A 21,716-nucleotide genomic window follows, 5' to 3' on the forward strand; every position below is an offset into this window, starting at 1 on the left:
TACGCATTTGCCATCCTCTCTTTAGGTTTTGGTTTTCATAGCTACTTTGCCATCCTCTCCGTAGGTTTTGGTTTAATCAATTATTATTTTATTACTTATGGATTGTTAAAAAGTATTAGTTGATGATAGAAAAATTAATTAATTTAATTTTTGATTAAATTAATTGATATTTTATCAATTTGATTTATTTAATTTTTATTAAAACATTTGATAAGTGTGTGATAAATGATTTAATTATTTTTAAATTATTAAATTTGGACAATTCAATTTTAAACTGATTGCTTATCCTTACCAACGAGCTCAGCGCAACATCGGACAATCCTTACCAACCAGCGAGCGCAACCTCGTCGGGACGACAAGTTTAAGATTGAATTTACGGTTTGGGTAAAGCAAAAAACATTTGGTTTAACTTTATCAGGCCGACAATTTCAATTTGAGGAAATGATTGGACCGGGCCCACTTAACTCAGAGGTTTAGGTTACATTTAACTTAACAACTATTTATTATGTACATAAAGTTTGCCGTCTCTCTTTAGGTTTTAGTTTCCTTGGCAGACCAAAATTCCCTTGGGAATCTTGGGAGAATCTATTTCAACCACCGTGAAATTCCCTTTGAAATCGATTCAGGATGATAGGCAGCGGCAATCTCTATCATGCAATAGAGGTCGAGGACGAGGAATTAGACTTGTCTTCCCTGTTCATATCCTCCTTAGAGCTAGCCGCGGAAAATACATGGCCTCCCTCAGCTGAGGTTTGATATTCAATAGATTCATGCTATTTTGGGGACAGGAAAAAATATAGAAATTTTTCTTTAAGTTCCACTATTCCTACATAAATCGATGGAAGATCATGCGTGAGCAGAATTAATTAGTATCCGATTAAAATTAAATTAAATTGAACTGAATTTTTTTAATTAATCGAATTGATCAAATTTTTAAATAAAAATCAATAAAATATCGATTAATTTCATTTTCGATCAAATTAATCAAAATAATTAAAATTTTTAAATATTATTAAAATTTTATCAATTAATTAGAGATTTATAAGTTACTTTTATAAAAAAAATTTATTTTGATTAATTCGATTTAATTAAATAAAAAATTTTAAAATCAAAATTAAACTGATTTAATTGAATTAACTGATTTGTGAAAAAATAATCAAAATTTCAAAATAACCAAATTAAAATTTTAAATTCAATCGGTTCAATCGATGAATTTTTTATTCACTCCTAAACAGAATCTTTCTATAATTATCTGTTATTTTTAGACAGATTTTTTTTACTATTTGTTTTTTATTATGAGGTTTTCTTTTCCCGTCCAAGGAGTTTAGTTTCTTCTATTACATGATTGGCTTCGACACTGCGACTTAATCTGTTGTTGGTGTTTTCCACCTTTTTGTTCTCAGTGGTTAATTATATTTTATTCAATTTCAGGTTTCGATTGCATTGTGATTTGTAGCTTGAAGTCTTAACTTTTTTATAATATATATATTTGTTCATTCTGTTCATTTTTTTTCTCTCAAAAACTTATTTTTTTCTAGAAATGATTTTTAATAAATATCCAATTGTATCTGATATCTCAGCTTGCTTTCATGCTTCAAGAGAATTAGTTGGAAACGCATTGCACTGAATTCACCAAAACCACTAGTCAAATACTACGAGGGATTGTTTTTTTAATTTTTATATCCATAATTTTCAGCATAATGCCTTCTTTAATCAGTTTGCTGGAAGTTCTGTATATTAATTCATGAAATCTTTAATCAGGTATATGATAAAAATAGAGGGACAGTGACAATAATATCCCTTCGTCTAAGATCGATAAAATTTTCACTTCAGAAGTGCTTCAATCTTCTGTTCACAGAACGGACGTCACTGATCAAGATGTTGCAAAAAAGAAATCGGATAAATATTTCTATTATGATTCACCGCTTTACCAAGAAACTGGCTTTTGGATACCTGTGTGGCTGTGGCTGTTCCTCCCATGCTTGAAAGTGACCATGATGAATGGAGCAAAGGATTTGGTCACAATGGTGGGTACTTCCCCGAAGAAGACTTCAGTTGGAGCCAATTATCAGGAGATGACCATGTGGGATATGGTTTCTGAAATGTTTCCTACAGCATGTGGCAAAGTGGGCATGGACGACCTAACGAGTCGTAAAATGCCTTGTATGTCAACAAAACTCTTAGAACAAACATGGAAATTAAGAGATGGCTAATACTCTTGCGGAGGCTAGCTTTGGGCACAACATAGAGATTTTGGAAACGGAGCCACCGAAGTGGTTGCCTGACAGTGCTGCTGCGGCTTGCATGCAGTTTAATGGACACTTTCACCCTATTATGTCCTCAAGGCATCATTGCCGATTTTGTGGCGACATATTTTGCAATGATTTTAAAATTTCAAATCCGATTAGACCAATTAAATTAAATAACTCAGTTAATTGATATAATAATAATAATTAATTATAACATAATAGTATCAATTAATTATTAAATTTAAAAATTAAGTAAAATATTTTATAATTGATCGTTGGACTAATGTTCATCATTAGTTGATTGAATTGTTGAAAAATAACAATCGACTACTAATCCATCATTAATCGATATTAAAAAATATCAATTAATTAATGATAAAAATTAATTTTTTTAATTAAATTAATTAATATTTTATCAGTTGAGTTTTTTTTATTTTTATTAGAAAGTTTTTTCAATTTGGTTAATAAAAAAATAATTTAATTATTTTTTATTTATTTAATTGAAACAATTCAATTTTAAACTGATTGCTCATCTTTATCCGCGAGTGAGCGCAAGATCGTCGGGACAGCAAGTGTAAGATTGAGGTTACTGTTTAGATACAATGATCAAGATTTTGGTATAATTTTTTTGGCCCAACAATTTCAATTTGGCCAAATAAACTTTGGGCACGAGCCAACTCAACTCGATGCAGGTTGTTACGGTTACCCTAAAGACTATTTATTATCTAGTTTATTTTTGTATATATAATTTGTCAAATTCATCCTTTAGGTTTTGATTTTTTATTTTTAAAAAATATCGATAAATTAATTAAATTATTGAATCTCGATTTTGAAAATCTGAATTCAACCAGACCGATTAAATCAAACAACCCAATTGATTGATATATCACTAATAGTCTTAATATAGCAATTGAATGCTAACTATATAACAATCTACTGTTAAGTATAAAAATTAAATAAAATATTTTATAATCGACCATTGGGCTAATGTTCATCATTAATCAATTATTGAAAAATAACAATCGACTGTTAGTCCATTAATCGATTATTAATAAGTATCAATCGATTAATGATAAAAAAATTAATTAAAAAATTAATTTATTAATTTTTATTGAAAATATTGAATTAAATTTTTTTTTTAATCAATTTCGATTGATAGATTCAATTTATTTTTAATTTTTACTCTTACCAACGAACGAAATTTGATTCTGGCAAAATAACCATCATCGGAATAACCTTTACCAATGAGCGAGCATAACATCATAGGGAAATCAAGTGTAAGATTGAGGTTATGGTTTGGGTAAAATAATAAAGATTTGATTTAGTTTTTTCGGCTCGACCATTTCAATTTCGGCAAATGATTGGGCCTGGGCCCACTCAACTCATTAATTTAGGTTACGATTAACATAACAACTATATATTATCTAACATATTTATGTATATATATTTTGCCGTCCTTTATTTATGTTTTGGTTTCTTTCGTAGCTACGATCAAAATTCCCTTTGGAATCTTGAATCTCTCAACAATCTATTTCAATACACCTTGAATTTCCCTTTGGAAGCTTTATTTCAATTCCGATTAAATCAATTAAATTGAACAACTCAGTTGATTAATATATTATTAGTAGTGGATTAATGTAACACTGTTAAACTTAAAAATTAAATAAAATATTTTATAATGGATCGTTGGGCTCATGTTTATCATTAGTTGATTGTTGAAAAATAAGAATCAACTACTAGTTCATCATCTGTTGATGCTAAAAAACATCAATCAATTAATAATAAAAAATTGATTATTTCAATTTTTGATCAAATTAATTGAGATTTTATCGATTGATTTGTTTAATTTTTATTGAAAAATTCGATCAGTTGGGTTAGTTGGAAAAAAATGATTTAATCACTTTTGATTTATTCAACGGTTTGATTTTAAACCAATTACTCACCCTCACTAACCAGCCAGCCCAATATCATTGGGACAACAAGTGTAAGATTGAGGGTACAGTTTGGATAAAATAATAAAGATTTTGGTTTAAGTTTTTCGGCTAGACAATTTCAATTTGGGCAAATGAGCGTTGTAATCAATTGGTCCCGGTCGTGGGACCGACTCAACTCATAGGTGTAGGTTTTTGGTAAAATAATAAAGATTTTAGTTTATTATAAGAAAAGGTTAATATATTACAGTTTGGATATATATACTTTGTCAAATTCGTCTTCTCTTTAGGTTTTGATTTTTTATTTTAAAAAATATTGATAAAATTGGTTATTGATTCAGTGTGTCGATTTTAAAAATTAAAATTTAGTGATTAAATTGAATAACTAAATTTATTGATATATTATTAATAATCGATTGCTATCGACTATTAACTATATGATGACTAAATTTAAAAACTAAAATAAAATATTTTATAATTAACTACATTATCGATTGTTAAAAATAATAATCAATTACTATTATATTCTTGTCGATTGCTAAAAAGTATCAATTGATGATTAAAAAAATTAATTATTTTAATTATCGATCGAATTAATTAATATTTTATTAATATAATTATTAAATTTTTATTAAAAAATTTGATGAATTCAATTAATTTGAAAAAAATAATTTAATTAAATTTTGCGATTTATTAGCGATCGCAATATCCAGACGCCAAGAGTAACGGTTTGGATAAATTAATAAAGATTTGGTTTAGTCTTTTCGGCCGGACAATTTAATTTGAGCAAATGATTGGGCCGGGCCCACTTAACTCAGTGGGTTAGGTTACATTTAACCTAGCAACTAATTATTATCAATATATTTACGTGTCTCTCTTTAGGTTTTGGTTTCCTGGCAGCTACGATCAAAATTCCCTTGGAATCTTGAGAGAATCTATTTCATCCACTGAGAAATTTCCTTTGGGATCGATTCAAGATGATAGGTAGCGGCAATCTCCATCATGCAATAGAGGCCGAGGATGAGGAATTAGACTTGTTTTCCCTGTTCGAATCCTCCTCAGAACTAGCCCCGGAAGATACAAGGCCTTCGTCAGCTGAGGTTTGATATTCAATAGATTCATGCTATTTTGTGGACGGAAAAAATATAGAAAATTTTCTTTAGGTTCTATTTCTTGGTCTCAGATTCCCGCATAAATTGAGGAAAGATCACGTGTGAGCAGAATCTTTCTAAAATTATCTGTTATTTTCAGATAGATCAATTTTTTCCTATTTGATTTTTCTTATGAGGTTTTCTTTTCCACCTGTTTGTTCTTTCAGGTTTCGGTTACATTGTAGCGTGAAGTCTTAACTTTTTAATAATATATATATTTTTTATTCTGTTCATTTTTTGTCTCTCAGAAACTTTTTTTTTTTCTAGAAATGATGTTTAAACAAATATTCAATTGTATCTGCATTGCATTGAATTCACAAAAACTACTAATCAAATACTCTGAGGGATTGTTTTCTTGATTTTTATATCCATAATTTTCAGCATAATGCCCTCTTTAATCAGTTTGCTATAAGTTCTGTATATTGATTCCTGAAATCTTTAATCAGGTATCTGATAAAATAGAGGACAGCGACGATGATATCCCAGAAGATCAGGAGATGACCATGTGGGATGTGGTTTCTGAAATGCTTCCTACAGCACGTGGCAAAGTGGGCATGGACGACCTAACGAGTCGTAAAATGCCTTGTATGTCAACAGAACTCTTAGAACAAACATGGAAAGAGATGGCTAATACTCTGGCAGAGGCTAACTTTGAGCACAACACAGAGATTTTGAAAGTGAAACCACCGAAGTGGTTGCCTGACAGTGCTGCTGCGGCTTGCATGCTGTGCAATGGACGCTTTCACCCTATTTTGTCCTCAAGGCATCATTGTCGGTTTTGTGGCGGCATATTTTGCAATGACTGCTCTAAAGGAAGAAGCTTGCTCCCTCCAAAATTCAGAGTTGCAGACCCACAGCGTGTCTGCGATGTTTGTGGCGTTCGATTGGAGTCGGTTCAGGCTTACTTGATGAATCAAATCAGTCATGCTTCACATCTTCCAACACATGATCTGACTGATTTCAGCACTGTGCGATCATGGTTGAACTTTCCATGGGGTCGAACTATGGAGTATGAGATTTACAAAGCAGCAAATATACTTCGTGCATACACTAAGGTAGGTCATCTTTCCCAATGGTACTGGCATGATGATCGCAACAAGGTAAATTTTAGTTATTTAATAGTCGGAACAAGTGAGATTCCAATTGCATTTCTAGATATCAATATCTTCATTTATTTATAGTACACTTTACTTTTTGGCGAAGAGAATTCTGCTTATTATGGGTAATTTCTAAGGGTGAACAAAAATTTAATTTAATTAAATAAATCAAATGAATCGATCGAAAAATTCAATTTGGTTATTTTAGAATTTTGATTATTTTTTTTAAAATTCGGTTAATTTGATTATTCGGTTCTATTTTGGTTTTAAAATGTCTTATTCCATTAAACTAAATTAATCAAAATAAAAAAATTTATAAATGTCTAAGTAAATTTATAAATTTCTAATTAATTAATAAAAATTTTATAATATTAAAAAAATTTAGTTATTTCGGTCGAAAATCGAATTAACTGATATTTTATCGGTTGTGTTTGTTTGATTTTTATTTAAAAATTCGGTCGGTTCGGTTTGTTCAAAAAAATTCAATTCGGTTCGGTTTTGATTAATTCAGTTGAGTTCGATTTGATTTTAATCGAATTATTTTTAATTAAATAGAATCTCAGACTCTGCTGTATATGATTGCTAGGTTGGATCTTTGAAATCTGAAAAGTCCATCCCTGATGTTATTCTGAAACAAGCAAAAGGCCTCGCAATCCTAACTGTTGTTAATGTTGGTATAGTTGTTACTTATAAAATTGGGACTGGTCTGGTTGTTTCTCGGCGAGAAGATGGCTCTTGGTCTCCACCCTCTGCCATTTCTTCGGTTGGTTTTGGATGGGGAGCTCAGGTTTGTTTAATTTTCTCTTTATAAGATACTTTTTTTTGTATATAGTACTGCCATTTTGATGAAATCATAAGATACAACTATATATGATCTCTTTTGAATAGGCTGGAGGCGAGCTAACTGACTATATAATTGTATTGAGGAACACAATCGCCATCAAAACTTTTAGTAGCTATGGACATTTATCAGTTGGTGTAGGAGTGAGGGCAGCTGCTGGCATTGTTGGACGAACAGCGGAGGCTGACATACGTGCAGGTGATGGTGGTTGCGCTGCTTGTTATACATACAGCTGCAGTAAAGGTACGTCTCCTCCAAATAAATACTGCTCAAGTATTGAACCATGAATTACATTGTTGAAATTATGTTTACTTCTAAACAACAAACCTTGATTCTTATTGTTCGGTGAAGGTTGTAATCAATTAATTTGGTGAAGGTTGTAATCAATTAATTTGGATACCTCTGTATAAATTAGTTCTGAAAATGGTTTTTCTTACATAAAGCAAACATCCAGTCTGAAACAGTGAAGCTTGAAACTTGTATCATCTAACACACTCAGTTTTTGTTTTTCATGGAATCCGCATTCATATTGAGCTTGAAACTCACCTAATTAAGCTGTTCTTACCAATGCAGGTGCATTCGTTGGTTGCGCTCTCAACGGGAACATGGTGAACACTCGTGTCTCCGAAAACACCCGTTTCTACGGTGGTCCTATCAAGGCATCCGATATACTTTTGGGTTCGATGCCAAGACCACCGGCTGCTGCCATCCTCTACCATGCTCTAGATCATCTAATTCCCAATTAAAATTTGAATTCATGGTTCCAGTTGGATTACCAATTGGGAGACCAGACGCCCCTCCACGTATGCTGGCTCCTCTTCCAGCCCTTATTCTTTGGTTTTTAGTCATGTACATAATAAAGTAGCAATTCAAAATGTACAGATTGAGATCATTAGAGTCACAGCTATTCAATTGTATTGCACTCTTATTTTATGTATTGTTAGATCTTGGTATCGATTCTATGCAGTCCTAAATTTCTATATTTTATTTCCTCTAACTAGTCAAAGTGTCCTTTATTTCTTTTTATATGATTTACTTATTTGAGATGCAGTTCGCTTTATTTTAACCGTGGTTAGGGATCAAAAATTTTTAATTAAATAAAATAAATCAATCGATTCAATTTAAAATTTTGATTTGATTATTTCAAAAAAAATTAATTAATTTAATTAATTTGATTCGATTTTAATTTTAAAAATTTTTATTTGGTTAAATTAAATAAATTAAATAAATTAAAATAAAAAATAATTTATAAATTTTTAAGTACTAATTGATACATTTTTTATAATATTTAAAATTTTTAATTATTTTGATTAATTCTATTGAAAATTAAATTAATCGATATTTTATTGATTCGATTTTTATTTGAAAATTTGGTCGATTTAATTAGTTTTAAAATTTTTGATTTGATTCATTTTTAATTAATTTGGTTAATTTAATTTTAATCAAATAGTCAATTCTAACCGTGATTCTATTGTCTTGTATGATTTATGTTTTAATAAGAATGATGATAGACTCATAGCAATCGTCGATTTATATATGTAATTACAATGACCGAATTGTTATTTAACCAGGCTCATTTAACAGCCCGTTGTGTTCGTCGGAGCGGTGAGGCCCATTTAACAGCCCAATATGTACCCGTCAAAGCGGGCTTCCTTTCCCCTTTCCTTTTCTTCTTCCCTTTCAATTTCTGCGGAGAGCACAGCTGATCACACTCACTCCGAGAACGATACGAGCACGGCTTCGTAGCTTCCGCTTTCCGCTCGATTCTCTCGCCCTCATCTACTGAGCTGCGATGGATCGATTCATCCTCTTCCTCTTGATCGTCTTTCTCACCGCCAGCTCCATCCCCGCCTACTGCGCCGCTGCCTTTCTCGATTCCAAAACGCAAGGTAGGAAGCCCCGTTGGTTGTTGTCGAAGCTATACTTCCTTCTATTTTTCGCTCTTTCACTCCGAAGATCGCACGGATCACTCGTTTATTATGATCCTTGCAGGTGCCATTGTGAAGCATTTGTCCCATGTTCTCAAATGGACCAAGTCCGCGCCCAAAACAACCCAGCACGGTTAGTAGAGGCATTTCCCTCTTAGATTTTCTTAAAAGTTTGTTGCTTTGCGTCTAAAGCCGTGTGTTCAGATGGGGACGTTGTCGACTTCGAGAGTGGGTACTTCGTGGAGACGCTTGTGGTGGGGGACAAGCTAGGGGTACTCCCGCACACCATCCGGGTCTCCCTCGAGGGGGAGCTCTTCGCTGTCGACGCCACAAATAACAATATAGTTCGGATCACTCCGCCTCTCTCCCAGTGTAATTCCCCTGTTCCCTTCACTTCCTAATTTTTCTATTGCGATCTACCATTAGAGATTGGAGGTTGTATCAGGTATATGCTATCATTTTTTCCTTATGTTCCAAAGTGTTTTTGTTTCTATTTGGAGATCTTCACTTTATACTCACACACAAACACATTTTCCTCTTTTTTTTTTTTTTTTTTTTTTGCGTCTTAAAGTTTTGTGAGCTGATTTTGACAAAAATCGCGTTGCAGATAGCAGAGCAAGATTGGTTGCCGGGTCATTTCAGGGATACTCTGGGCATGTAGATGGTAAACCTGCTGATGCTCGTTTCTATCGTCCAAAAGGTGCCACTATGGATGGCAAAGGGAATGTGTATGTTGCTGATACTTCCAATCTGGCTATTCGAAAGATAACTGAATCAGGTACAACACTTGGGAAAATTCCTGTATTTAGTTTCAAAGAAATGAAAAATTAAGACCACAATTCTGCAAGTTTTTACTTGTGATGGTTTCCTCAGGTGTGACTACTATTGCTGGAGGAAAATCAAATATAGCAGGTTACAGAGATGGTCCAAGTGAGGATGCTAAGTTTTCTAATGACTTTGATGTGATATATGTTGGAAGAAGTTGTTCTCTTATAGTCGTGGACAGGGGTAATGCTGCTCTTCGCCAAATTTCTCTTCTGCAAGAGGACTGCGAATACCAGTATACTTCAGTATCAACATCAGGTTACCTGAAGCTTTCCAGTGATGTTCTTCGTAATTCTTTTTGTACACAACAAACATGGAACTATAACATATTACAACCTTACAATATGGCACCATTGGTCTAGTATTTTGCCATCTTACCGAATTACTGTTAAACACTTGTAACTTCATTGATAAAATGTATCAGTATTATAAAGAAAGATTATAAATTTAGTGTTTCTTGTAAATTGGCAAAAGAAATTGAAAATAAGGTGAAGGTATTCATCTAAAATCCACTGTTAAGAATGCAAGGTTATTTTTGTTATGGTTTATTGATTAATGATATTTGAGAGAAAAATGAAATTATATTAAACTAGAAACCATAAATGGGCATGATGATGCATATTTGATGGTTATGTTTGCTATTTCCTGAGATTGATGGAAGAAAAGTTTCTAGTACACTTTTATCTTTTGATTCTAGAGGATTTCCTACTGTGTCCTATTTGTGTTTGTCCAAGATTTCCTTAGTGCCTTTTTTCATTTATGCAATATTCGTGAGCACACACATTCTTGAGGTCTTTAGCCTGCTCTCAAACTAGACTTTTCTTTCACACATAATTGATGAATTTCTTCTGCTGCTATGACTACTCCATAGTAAGTTTAAGATGATAATTTTCAATATCTTTTTTTATTTGATAAATGACATAAATCACTAGGTCTTTTAAGAAATTTAGGAGTCTGTTATTAAAGAAACAGCTAACTCCTTCTATGCCATTAAAATAGCAGTATCATGTTCTTCTCATTTCCTCCTTGTGGTAACTTTACTCCTTGCCACTAATTGGATGTCAGCAAGAATTGACACATAGCTGGTGTTTTCCATGTTCTTATAGGCTGGTGTTTTTCATGTTCTTATAGCTTGAGTCTTTCTTGTCACTTCTAATTTGATATTTTTTGTTAAATTTCCTGTTGAACTGACTGTTCTGACAATTCATAGACAAAATAGTAAATTTTATTTATGCAACACAAGTTGACTAGGTCACCTATAGTTTACTTCTCTCATAACAGCAACTGCAATATTTTTCTTTCATATAATGCCACATTGTTGAATGTTTGTTAACAATCTTTTATTTTACCAAATGGTTTTTGTGTTTCATTTCCTTGATTAGCAATTTGCTACACGGGCCAAAAATTTCATTTTTGACAACTTTAATGTGGTTATTTTTCTGAAATTGTGAATGACTCAATTCAACTGAGGTTCTTTTTCCATACATTTGATCCAAATTGTATTGATTTAACATCTCATTATATCTGTTTCTTTTGTGCCAGATGTTATTATGGTTGTCGGTGCAATATTTGCAGGATACATCTCATGCTTGTTGCAGCATGGATGGGGACCGTCTATTTCCCAAAAGGTAATAAAACATATAATTTTGGTTACATTGAATGTAAAATTTTCTAATAGTACTTAATTTTCTAATAGTATAATTTTGCCAACCCCACCTAGTGGGATAAAATTTGGTTGTCGTTGTTGTATAAGAAACATGACAATCACATCAGGTTTCAACTCCATTGTTGTCATTCACTCTTTTGTCTTTTTAATATATGCAATCTTAGCTGTTCTCTCTTATCTTTTCTCATTATCATCTTAGAATAGGATAAAGGATGTTTATCCCAAACACTAAGTTTTCTAACATTTGTAAAGAAATTATTATACATCCTTTATCACATTGGATTTTAATCTCTGGTTTATGATTCTCCAGAACCAAGGCTTTGAAAGTGTACAACACATGCACAAGTCTCATGAGAGGCCATCTCTAGTTGTAGAACCCATAAAGGAAGAGCCTGGAGCTGGATGGCCATCTCTAGGAAGGCTTCTCATTGATCTATCTAAATTTGCATTTGAAGGGATCGGCAATATGCTTCTCAACTTCATTCCATTTAATCTTGGACGGAAAACTGGACTGACTCCTTTGAAAGATCATCTTATAATACCACAAGATAAACCTGAACCCCAGCTTGTGCAGAAACAAAAGGGCACCCCACCGATACTGGAGTCTGTTCATGAACCAAATATTGCCAGTGATAATACTACATCAAAGCTCCAGAAATCTAACAAAATCCCCAAGTTCAAGGATCCATCACAGCCCAGTAAGCACAGATCCTCAAAGAGACCAGATTATACTGACTTCTATGGCTCCGCTGAGGTTCAGATGAGTTCAAAGCCTGCAAAAGATCGAGCACGCCACCGCCATCGCGACAAGAATTCGGAGGTTCTTTATGGTTCTCTTCGCACTGAGGCTAAGTCGGTTGAGATGAAGTCCACAGACTATAGTGATCCAAAATATGATCATTACAATATCAGAAGCAAGTATGGCCTGGATAACACTTTCCGCTACTAAATGTACTTATTGGTATGGCCTTAAATTGGCGATAATGCTTAATATCTGAATTGTCTACCATGCTGAGAATTTTGTAGAAAAGAGCACTAGGGGCCTTTATCTCGTTGTTAGCTGAATTGGAAACTTGGTTTGCAAGATTGATTAGTGTAGCACTCCTTTATCGCCATATGGTGATTGCTTTTGTGTAACATAATGCATGCAGAATGATGGTGATGGTTACATAAAGGTAAGCATGCGATTTATTGAATTGCACTTTCACTATGAGCTCCTAACACACCTCGCAAACTCCTTCATATTGAGGTACCATTTTCAAGCAAGCAAGGTTTGATCAAGTAGACCAAATGAGGATCAAGGTGGAGCTTGATCCTATGGAGATGGATTCTAATGCTCTGTTTGTTTACCTTCAAGTTTCTTTTCTCGCTCAATTTGTGGGAGTGAGAAAAGAAAAGCTAGCAACTCATTCCTCTCATCTTTAGGTCCTTCATGATGTGAAAAAGCCTCAAGTGCGTTGTGTGTCAATCCATGCAAAGCAAAGCCCCTGATCATGGCATTGTAAGCGACCAAGCTTGTCTTCTATCATTAAGTGAACACCTTTCTCGAGTCATTCAGACTTCCACACTCGGCGTAGATGTCCACTAGATCACTTCCTTCAAATGACTGGTCATTGATGCATGGAGCTCTTTCCCTTGCCACAGCCTGGAAACACCTGAACAAGCTGAAAGAACACTGATTAATAATGAGGTTCGGGTTTGCCTGCGCTCTAATCATATGCTGAAATGTATGCAAAGCTTCCACAAAGTAGTGGGTTTGAGCATAACCCATGACCAAGGAACTCCAGGACATCACTCATTCAGCACATGGTACTAACTGATACCATAGCATCTCGGATTCAGCAGTCTGACTCCAATCAGTGTCTGTAAGACTATCCATATTCATTTGCGTTCTCAAAAATCCCATAGTAAATATAGTAATAATTCATTTGTGTTCTCAAAAATTAAGAGGGCGTCTGTCTTCATGACAGATTCAGTGCATGGAGCAAATCCAGCACATGAACACTTTACAGTTAATTAGTGTTTTGATCTTCAGATTCTTCCAGCAACTATAAGGATGAGGATGCCTTTGGATTTAAGTGCGGATTTACAAATTTTCATGTATTTTTTGCTTCCGCATTTATCTTGCATAGTTGTTGTAAATCTCCAACAAGATCTTGTGTTGGATCGTTTGAATCTGTTTTGTTGATTCATATGTTGTTGCACGATAATCAGGAGAGGGGCATATGATTCCTATCAAATAGAATGTAAAACAGCAAGTCTAGTCTTACATAAGTGGAATTTCTAATGAAAATCTTATGGACATTGGATGCAAAAGTAGTAACAGAGGAATGAATGAAATTCAGATTTACTCTTCCAAGGAGTTCCAAATTGAAACTCTAGTCATCCTATGCACCAGCCACTTAAGCAGCGCTAACCCCGCACTGTCGCCTAGCATGCTCAGGTACCAGCTTGTTGATAAGCTCAGGCGAAGCACACAGAAGCTGCAAATGGACAATTGATATTTATTTTTTTCATTGAAACAATGTGAGAAAATCCTCAAGAAAGCAGTGGAGTGCTATTTATTGTTTATCAAAACATTACTTCTTGCTTGCTGAAGTTGAAAAGTGGAGGAAATGGGCGACCATTAGGTAGTCGTGCGTTATGCTCTCGTAGCTCATCAAAGAATGGATGAATGCATGCCTCGAGCTAAATAAAGCACATTCGAAGTTAAACTTATAAAATTTAAAATTGAGCATAGACAAACTTGCTTTTTGGACAATTGTGTTTTCTCTTGAAATGGGAATTAAATCCTATAAAACCAATGAATTATCAAGGCTTTACTTCAATGCTTAGATTTAGTGCAATAATTTTCTTATGTAACAGAAGAGCAGAAAACAGAAAAGAAATCTCACAGCAGTGCAACGAAGTTTTGGTGAATACTGAAGGAGACGTGATGCGAGATCTATCGCTTCTGGAGGTATTTGTTTGTGAAAAACCTGCAAAATTATTGTTATGGATTGACCATTAAATTTGAAGTGGAAAATAATTTCAAAGATTATCATTTATCAGGTACCACAAACAACATTTATGTAGTAGAATGATAAATATAAATCTCATGACTTTGCTCCCAAATTATAACCCTTCTTTCCCCCTATTTCCTTTAGAAATTGAGTCGCAACCTAACTAAGTTAGGTATCTTCCTTCCGTTTCAAGCATGACAGAAATAGGAATGCAATGGACTGCAAAACAACTGAGAAAGTCATGATTCAGACTAGTTGATTCCTTCATTAAATGGTTTGGGTCAGCAATCCAATATGTTGATCCAATGTCTATGATTCTAGACTTCAACAAAATCAGGCATGACTGAAGGCATATATTTTACTGAGATTTATCAAAATGATGTTCACCTTGTGCCAAGGATGGGCCTTTATCTGTGGGAATCTAAACTCTGTGTAGTTGGGATTCATGCATCGTATTTCCTCTCGGGTGGGAGTGCTAAGAACCTACAAGCCACACGTATATATCAAACACTAATATTGCAAAGAAGCAAAGAAGATTTAATACCTTAATCACCAGCTGAGAAGTTCTAATTGATTTAATACCTTGATTATCTCAACCAGCTGATCGACAGCACTCTCTCCAAGAAACAGTGGCTTATGATGGTAATATGGCAAGAAAGCAAAAGGTTGAAAATTTATGTATATGTTACACTGAAGATATCATTAGAACAAATCAGTTCTTAAAGCAAACATATGATAATTACCTGACCAAGAAGTAATTCAGCAAGAACGCAACCTGCTGACCAAATATCAATTGATGTTGTGTATTCTATAGCACCAAATATGAGCTCTGGAGCACGATAATAGCGCAAACAAATATAGGATATGTTTGGTTCACCCTTAATCTGTTTATGGAATGCAGAGAGCACTATTCATTGGATGAGGAGTAAACAAACATGCAGGAATAGAAAGTGACAAGCATGAAATCTCTTCAAGAAAATTCTTGTGCCTAATATTACATAAGTCCAACATAAGATCATGCTTTCATGTTAAATGTACAAAAAAAGAATCACTAAGGATGAAAGTTCAGTTGAATTTATCAACTTATTAATTAAAATTCCTCTTCAGCTAAAGAAACACATATGATAGATTATGACGTAATCTGCTTATCATAAATTTCTTTATCATCACATTTTTTTCATATAACTAAATTTGTAACTCATTTATCCACTAATTGAATAGCAAATGGTCTTTGATGTGTTAATACATGGTCTGAAGAGTCAACTGGTCAAGGCCGTCATATAGAATCAGGCATGTTATCATATGAACATCTTCAAAACATCAATTTGTGATTTTTTAGCTTGCTTATTGTTATAACTTTGACCTATTAACTTGATAGACCTAAATCAGGTAGTTCAAAATAGTTATGTCTATCTCATAAACCTTCTTAACAAATGCATAATTCCAAAGCAAGACTAGATTATGGTGATCATGTCATAGCTTAGGACAATGAGGCTGCATATCTAAATACAATTATAAGTTTGCATAGTGACAAACTGTCAATCAACACAAATGGAAATATTGAACAAAGTTGCTCCATTTATTCGACAAACTGGAGTCATAAATTCGATTAATTTATTAAAGATGGAATGATGATTTCTTTCAGTTAGTAATTATCAGCTAGGCATCTTATGTGCAATTTCCAAGAGCTATATATATAACTTCATCATCATCTTCCACTTCCATAATTGTTTATCAATATCAGAATTTGCTGGTCTACTTATCTTTGATGATAAAGATTTTTTTTAAAAAAAGTAGCAGTCTGCACTATTGACATACTAAAACTTTGGCACTTCCAAAATCACAAAGCTTTACTTGATGAGTAAGAGGATCAACCTGCACAATTAGAAGAAACTATGAGTGAAAAGCTAAAACAAAGTATTTAAGACTATGAAAACATTAAAAGAAAAGTTTAAAACATACCAGAAGATTTTGTGGCTTCACATCTCTATGGCAAATTCTCAAAATATTATGGATATATGACAGCCCTCTAAATATCTGAAGAAAAAAAAAATCCAGGTCCTTACTTGAGGAGTAATTTCAAGTTTACAGGAGACTAGAAAGAAATATACCAAACAAACCTGATACATGTAAAGCTTCACGTGGACAAGTGGCATCCTCTGGTTGACATTACTATAATGCTTTAAGACATGGTATATTGTTTCTGGGAAAAACTCCATGACCAGGTTAAGGAACAGTTCGTCCTTGTTGGTTGTGGATAAGAAACAGTGCTTAAGAGCTATCACATTAGAATGATCCATTGAGCGCATCAACTGAAGCTCACGATTTTTGTATCTTCTATCCTGCAAAACTTTCTTTATAGCCACAGTCTCCCCAGTCTCCAAGCATTTGGCCTAATCACAAGTAATTAGTGGAATAAAACTGGAAGGCTGAAATGCATTATGCCTGTACACTAAGATTCCAGCCACACCTGAAAGACAATACCAAATGACCCACCCACTGCCCACTACACGTTCTGCCATGTAGCTGATGGTCTAAAACAGAGACGGTAAAGTAACAAATCAAGGTTCTAAGACAATTATCGCCATTTGACACATGGATGCCCGTTAACTTGCCTGCTTCGATTCACCATTCTTTCCCCCAAAAGCGGTCGATATAATGTGTCCAGTGACTGGTTCATTTCCTTCAACGACTGAAGCTCCATCTAGAAAAGGTCTAAAAGTAAACTGTGCCAAATCAAACACTGCGGAAATGAAGGAGAGAGCAGGTAAAAAATCTACATTTCCATGACCAGTTCCACTCCTGTAAAGAAAGGAGCATTTAAAAAAAACAAGATAAATCCAGCAAAAAAATCAAAAGGAAGCTTGCAACAGTGGCAGATCACAATCAAATCCACAAAAGCAAACCAATCCACAGCTCCGGCAAGGAAAAAGCATAGTACGAAATCTTCCCCTTAGTCATAACCAACTGTATCCAAAAATAACCAACTCAGCTATGCTCCAAATGCAAAATCCACCTTCCCGAATAAATACCAATGTGGAAAAACCTGACCTGACAACATTCGAGTTTTTAAATTAACCATCAAAAGATTATCTTCCCGGACAATTTCCCACCGATTTATACCCCCTACGTTATCCTTATCGGGTCCCGCCGTGCACGTCACGGTGACGACTTTGGGGAAGCTTATGTTACCATCTAATTAAAGAAACCGTCCTCAAATGGAAAGAGCGACACGTGGCCACACATAACGGAATCTAAAAACGACGAGCCACGTGGGACCTTGTTCGGGCACGAAGACACTGGTCTTGCTTAGTAAACGATTGGATCGTGACCGTATGATGGAAATCGTAGGGAGGACATTCGACGATGGCGTGATCAGGGAACGCCGTGATGGTGATAAGAGTGGTCGATGAAGTCGAACTCTAGGAGTGAAGTCATTATTAGTTTGGCAGTGTTTTTTTTTAATTGACTAGTAAATATGACATGAAAATATAATATTATGATAATTGAATAAATCGACTGCAAGCATTTCTTAATTCTTTCTAGAGTCTCAAAAAATAAAAAAGTTTTTCTGAAAATTCTCTTGTCCATTAATGTCTTGATGTATGACGCAGCTCCTGGACTTTGAAACGTCATAAGAAATTAATGCAAATCACCACAATGTAGAGAATGGCAGTTAAACAAATTAAAATACTTTTACGGAAATCTAAAATATAAATAAATAAACTTTTGGCCTTAAGTGGGCCAATTGGGCCCTCTGACTCAGTCCTGGAGACCCAGCAATCATTAATTGCTGGGCCCCAATCCAGCTTTTCCCGTAAGAAACAGACAAGTTTTTGCCTTTCAAATTGTCGTGGAGAACCAACCAGACTGTCACACTACAAAAAGAAGACAGTTTTGTGTGGACCAGATCGAGGAATTATGAGTCAGATCTGATTTCAAAGAATTAGAAGAAAGTTTAAGTCAATAAACTCTAAGAATTTCTAGCATTAGGATTTGAAGCTCCTCCTATTCATATAAATAATTATATACTTTTCCTAATAGATATATAGTCTAATTCATCCGTTAAATAAATTAATTTAAAGATCTATATCATTGTTTGCTAAGTATTAATTGATTCGATTGCTTTTGAATTAATTTTTTATATTTATATGAAGGGCTAATCTCTTAACAGTTAGAATATCTTCCAAATACTTATACACGGCAGTGGCAATACATGGTTCTCTATTTTGTATATGTTTGTGTTATTATTTGATGGTCGATTGATTACATGTAGCATAATTTGACATGCTTGCGTGCAAATTTAGCCGACGACGATGGCGACAATTTAGAAATCAAACGCTATCGATGAAGAATTGAACAAACGAAATTGAAACACGTTAGTTCACTAAAAACAAACGAATGAAGTAACACGGAGATTGCTTTACCTGATAATGACTAGTGAGTTCGAATATTAGAAAACAGATATTAAAATAATAAAAAATGATTAAAAGAGTATGATTTGGTGAGATGCGCAAATTCTTTTATAACTAAAGAGTGAGAGAGCATGGGCATCCCACTTTTTCAATACACGAGAAAATAATTAAAGAGTATGGAATATTAATTTACACCGAACCAGAAAGGAAGGAAGGAAGGAAACAGAAGGAGATGCCTTCGCCATTAACAAGCTATTCGCATACCAACAAATTGATGCAGTCTGCTTTTGACTTGTTTACTGCTTCTCGTTTTTCTTCTTTTATTCCAGGTGACTTGTACTGAATCCACTTGGATTTGTCGTCCGACAGCAGCCACCGGCCCCCACTGACGACTTTCCACCTTCCACCACTCGCCGCCCCTGTTGCCTGCCTTCCTCGGGCAACGCAAGACAAAAAAAAAAGGAACAATGATGCAAGAATGATACAGATGGAGAAAGCCTGACTAAATTTTGCTAATTAAAAATGTAATTTTGCTGGGAAAAAAAATCGATTTTTATGATTCAGGGGATGGTGCTGGTGGTGGCGCAGCTGCCGGAGGAGGCGGAGCGCACGTCTTTGAGGAGGCCGACCACTTGCTGCATCGTGGGACGCTTCTCTGGGTTCGGTGCGGTGCAGAGATAGCCAACGCGGAAGCACTCGACCACCTCTTTCTCCTCCTTCGGGCTCGCCAAGCGCAGATGGGGGTCCACCGCCTCCGCCGCCCGGCCGCCTCGGACCAGACCCCGAGCCCAGCTCACTGCCTCCTCCGACCATCCGTCCTTCCCCGTCACCAGCTCCATCACTACCACCCCGAAGTCGTACACGTCGCCCTCCGCCGTGCCTTGGTAAACGCCGCCGCCGCCATAGTCCGCTACGCGCGGCTCGAGGTCGTCGCCGAGGAGGATATTGGACGGGACGACGTGGCCGTGGGCCACGCCTCGGGCGTTGCCCACCCACCCCTGGTGGAGGAATGCCAAACCCCGCGCCACGCCGAGAGCGATGCGGTGCCTCGTCGGCCAGTCGCAAACCTCCGCCGACGGAGCGGCGGCGGTAACCGCCCCTCGTTTGTCCTCGACGACGGGCTGCTCCCACGTGTCGCCGCTCCAGTCCTCCACATTTGGCTGCCCCGCCGGTAGCTCATGAAGCCACCGATGGAGGTCGCCCCTTTCCATGTATTCGTACAACGCGATCTTCTGCTTCCCTGCGATTGGTCGAACTCGACTAATTAATACTAATTCCAAACTCGATCGAATTCAACTAATGAAACTGCAAAACTAATTTAATTCACCTGGGATGCAATAGCCGAGGAGAGGGAGAAGGTTTGGGTGGCGAAGGCGCGCGATCTCACTAAAGTAGTAGGCGGCCGAACGCTCTTCTGCATCTCCGGCGGATTCCTCCACTCGAGCCACCAAGTGCATGTCGCCAGGAAGAACTGCCCTGAACGCAGGTCCCCTCCGACGGCCCTCTGCTAGCTGCGATTCCTTCCCGAAACCCGACGTGGCCTTCGCCAAGTCCGCGAACATGAGCTCCATCAGCGGCTTTTCAAATAGCACAACCGGCGCCGACTGCATAGCCTCCGCCACCCACCTGACCTCCTGTGGAACCGCCGTCTCCATCTTCTCGCACTTCTTTCCATCATTTTTCTTTCTCCTTTTTATTACGGCACACACGACGCAGCTCACCGAGGCGAAAACCACGACAACAGCGGATATAATTCCGGCTATGAAGAATGCCAATTTTCTCACTCTGCTCCGCCTATGTTTCTTCTCGTGCGATGTCGGCGGAGGAGGAGTTGGAGAAGAGGCAGCAGAACGTCGTCCTGTGCTAGCGGAGGGAAGAAACTTAAGCGATCCGGGCTCAATAAAAGCCGACATACCGAACTTCTTCTCCACCTCCGGCTGCACCACGCCGGTCAACTTATTGCACGAAACGTTTAAGTAATCGAACCCTTCGCCGAATAACGGAAATTCATCGGGGAAAACTCCGCTCATGTTATTCCGCGACAAGTCCAGATGCTTCAGATTTCGCAGCTTCGCCAGGCCTAGTGGGACGACGACGAGGCTGTTTCTCGACAGGTCGAGGACCTCCAAGCCTGGCATGGCGTGGAGGCCTGCGGCGCTGCTAAATCGGTTTCCGGAAAGGTTAAGAGATCTGATAATCGTCGGCGAGTGGCCGAATCGCAGGGCTCCTCCGAATCGGTTGTCTGCGAAGTTGACATCGAGGAGGGTGGGGGCGGACCAAAAGCCTCCGGGAACGGAGCCGTCGAGGGCGTTGCCTGAGAGGTCGATGGTGCGAAGGGAAGAGACGTTGCGGAGGTAAGCCCAGGAGATGGTACCGGTGAGGTTTCTGGAAGGGAGGACAAGAGAGCAGCCGCCGCCAGGGGCTGCGGTGGCGTTGGGAGAGAGGAGTCGGAAACCGGAGACATGGCGGAAAGCCTTGGCGATGAGGAGGCGGTCGGATGCAGTGCATGAGCAAGAGGCGGGTGGAGGGTGGTTCAGGAGGAATACGAGGAGGAAGAGGATTGGGTACAAAGGCGGCGCCATGTCGCCGGCGTGTGGCAGTGTGTGGTGGC

At 36.5% G+C, this 21,716-nt stretch overlaps 3 protein-coding genes across 4 annotated transcripts; 2 read left to right on the forward strand and 1 right to left on the reverse strand.

Moving 5' to 3' along the window:
• Window positions 1–5,157: 5,157 nt before the first annotated feature.
• LOC141811529 (uncharacterized) lies at window positions 5,158–8,204 on the forward strand. The gene is made up of 5 exons (XM_074699556.1): window positions 5,158–5,280; window positions 5,778–6,386; window positions 7,015–7,215; window positions 7,317–7,512; window positions 7,843–8,204. Exons 1-5 carry the CDS (start codon window positions 5,158–5,160, stop codon window positions 8,013–8,015), a joined length of 1,302 nt encoding a protein of 433 aa, XP_074555657.1. The 3' UTR covers window positions 8,016–8,204.
• A 760-nt stretch (window positions 8,205–8,964) lies between these two features.
• On the forward strand, window positions 8,965–12,803 carry LOC141848525 (uncharacterized). 2 transcript variants are annotated; one of them, XM_074736563.1, is made up of 7 exons: window positions 8,965–9,158; window positions 9,262–9,330; window positions 9,402–9,569; window positions 9,805–9,975; window positions 10,071–10,280; window positions 11,565–11,650; window positions 11,999–12,803. In XM_074736563.1, exons 1-7 carry the CDS (start codon window positions 9,062–9,064, stop codon window positions 12,635–12,637), a joined length of 1,440 nt encoding a protein of 479 aa, XP_074592664.1. In that variant the 5' UTR covers window positions 8,965–9,061; the 3' UTR covers window positions 12,638–12,803. The 2 variants fall into 2 exon arrangements, with proteins under 2 accessions (XP_074592664.1, XP_074592665.1); XM_074736564.1 differs by having other exon boundaries at window positions 11,598–11,650.
• A 1,212-nt stretch (window positions 12,804–14,015) lies between these two features.
• On the reverse strand, window positions 14,016–21,716 carry LOC141848492 (uncharacterized). Its single transcript, XM_074736524.1, is given in 15 exon segments — window positions 14,016–14,171; window positions 14,272–14,376; window positions 14,583–14,666; window positions 15,078–15,173; window positions 15,273–15,323; window positions 15,434–15,574; window positions 16,509–16,565; window positions 16,653–16,727; window positions 16,811–17,083; window positions 17,161–17,184; window positions 17,186–17,224; window positions 17,306–17,388; window positions 18,445–18,451; window positions 19,717–20,345; window positions 20,433–21,716. Coding segments are annotated over 15 exon segments (3,000 nt in total). The 5' UTR covers window positions 21,688–21,716; the 3' UTR covers window positions 14,016–14,090.

The sequence above is a fragment of the Curcuma longa genome, chromosome 17 (assembly GCF_044706935.1).
Source record: "Curcuma longa cultivar G26 ecotype Majalengka, Jawa Barat chromosome 17, ITB_CL_G26_1.1, whole genome shotgun sequence".
Classification (NCBI taxonomy): domain Eukaryota; kingdom Viridiplantae; phylum Streptophyta; class Magnoliopsida; order Zingiberales; family Zingiberaceae; genus Curcuma; species Curcuma longa.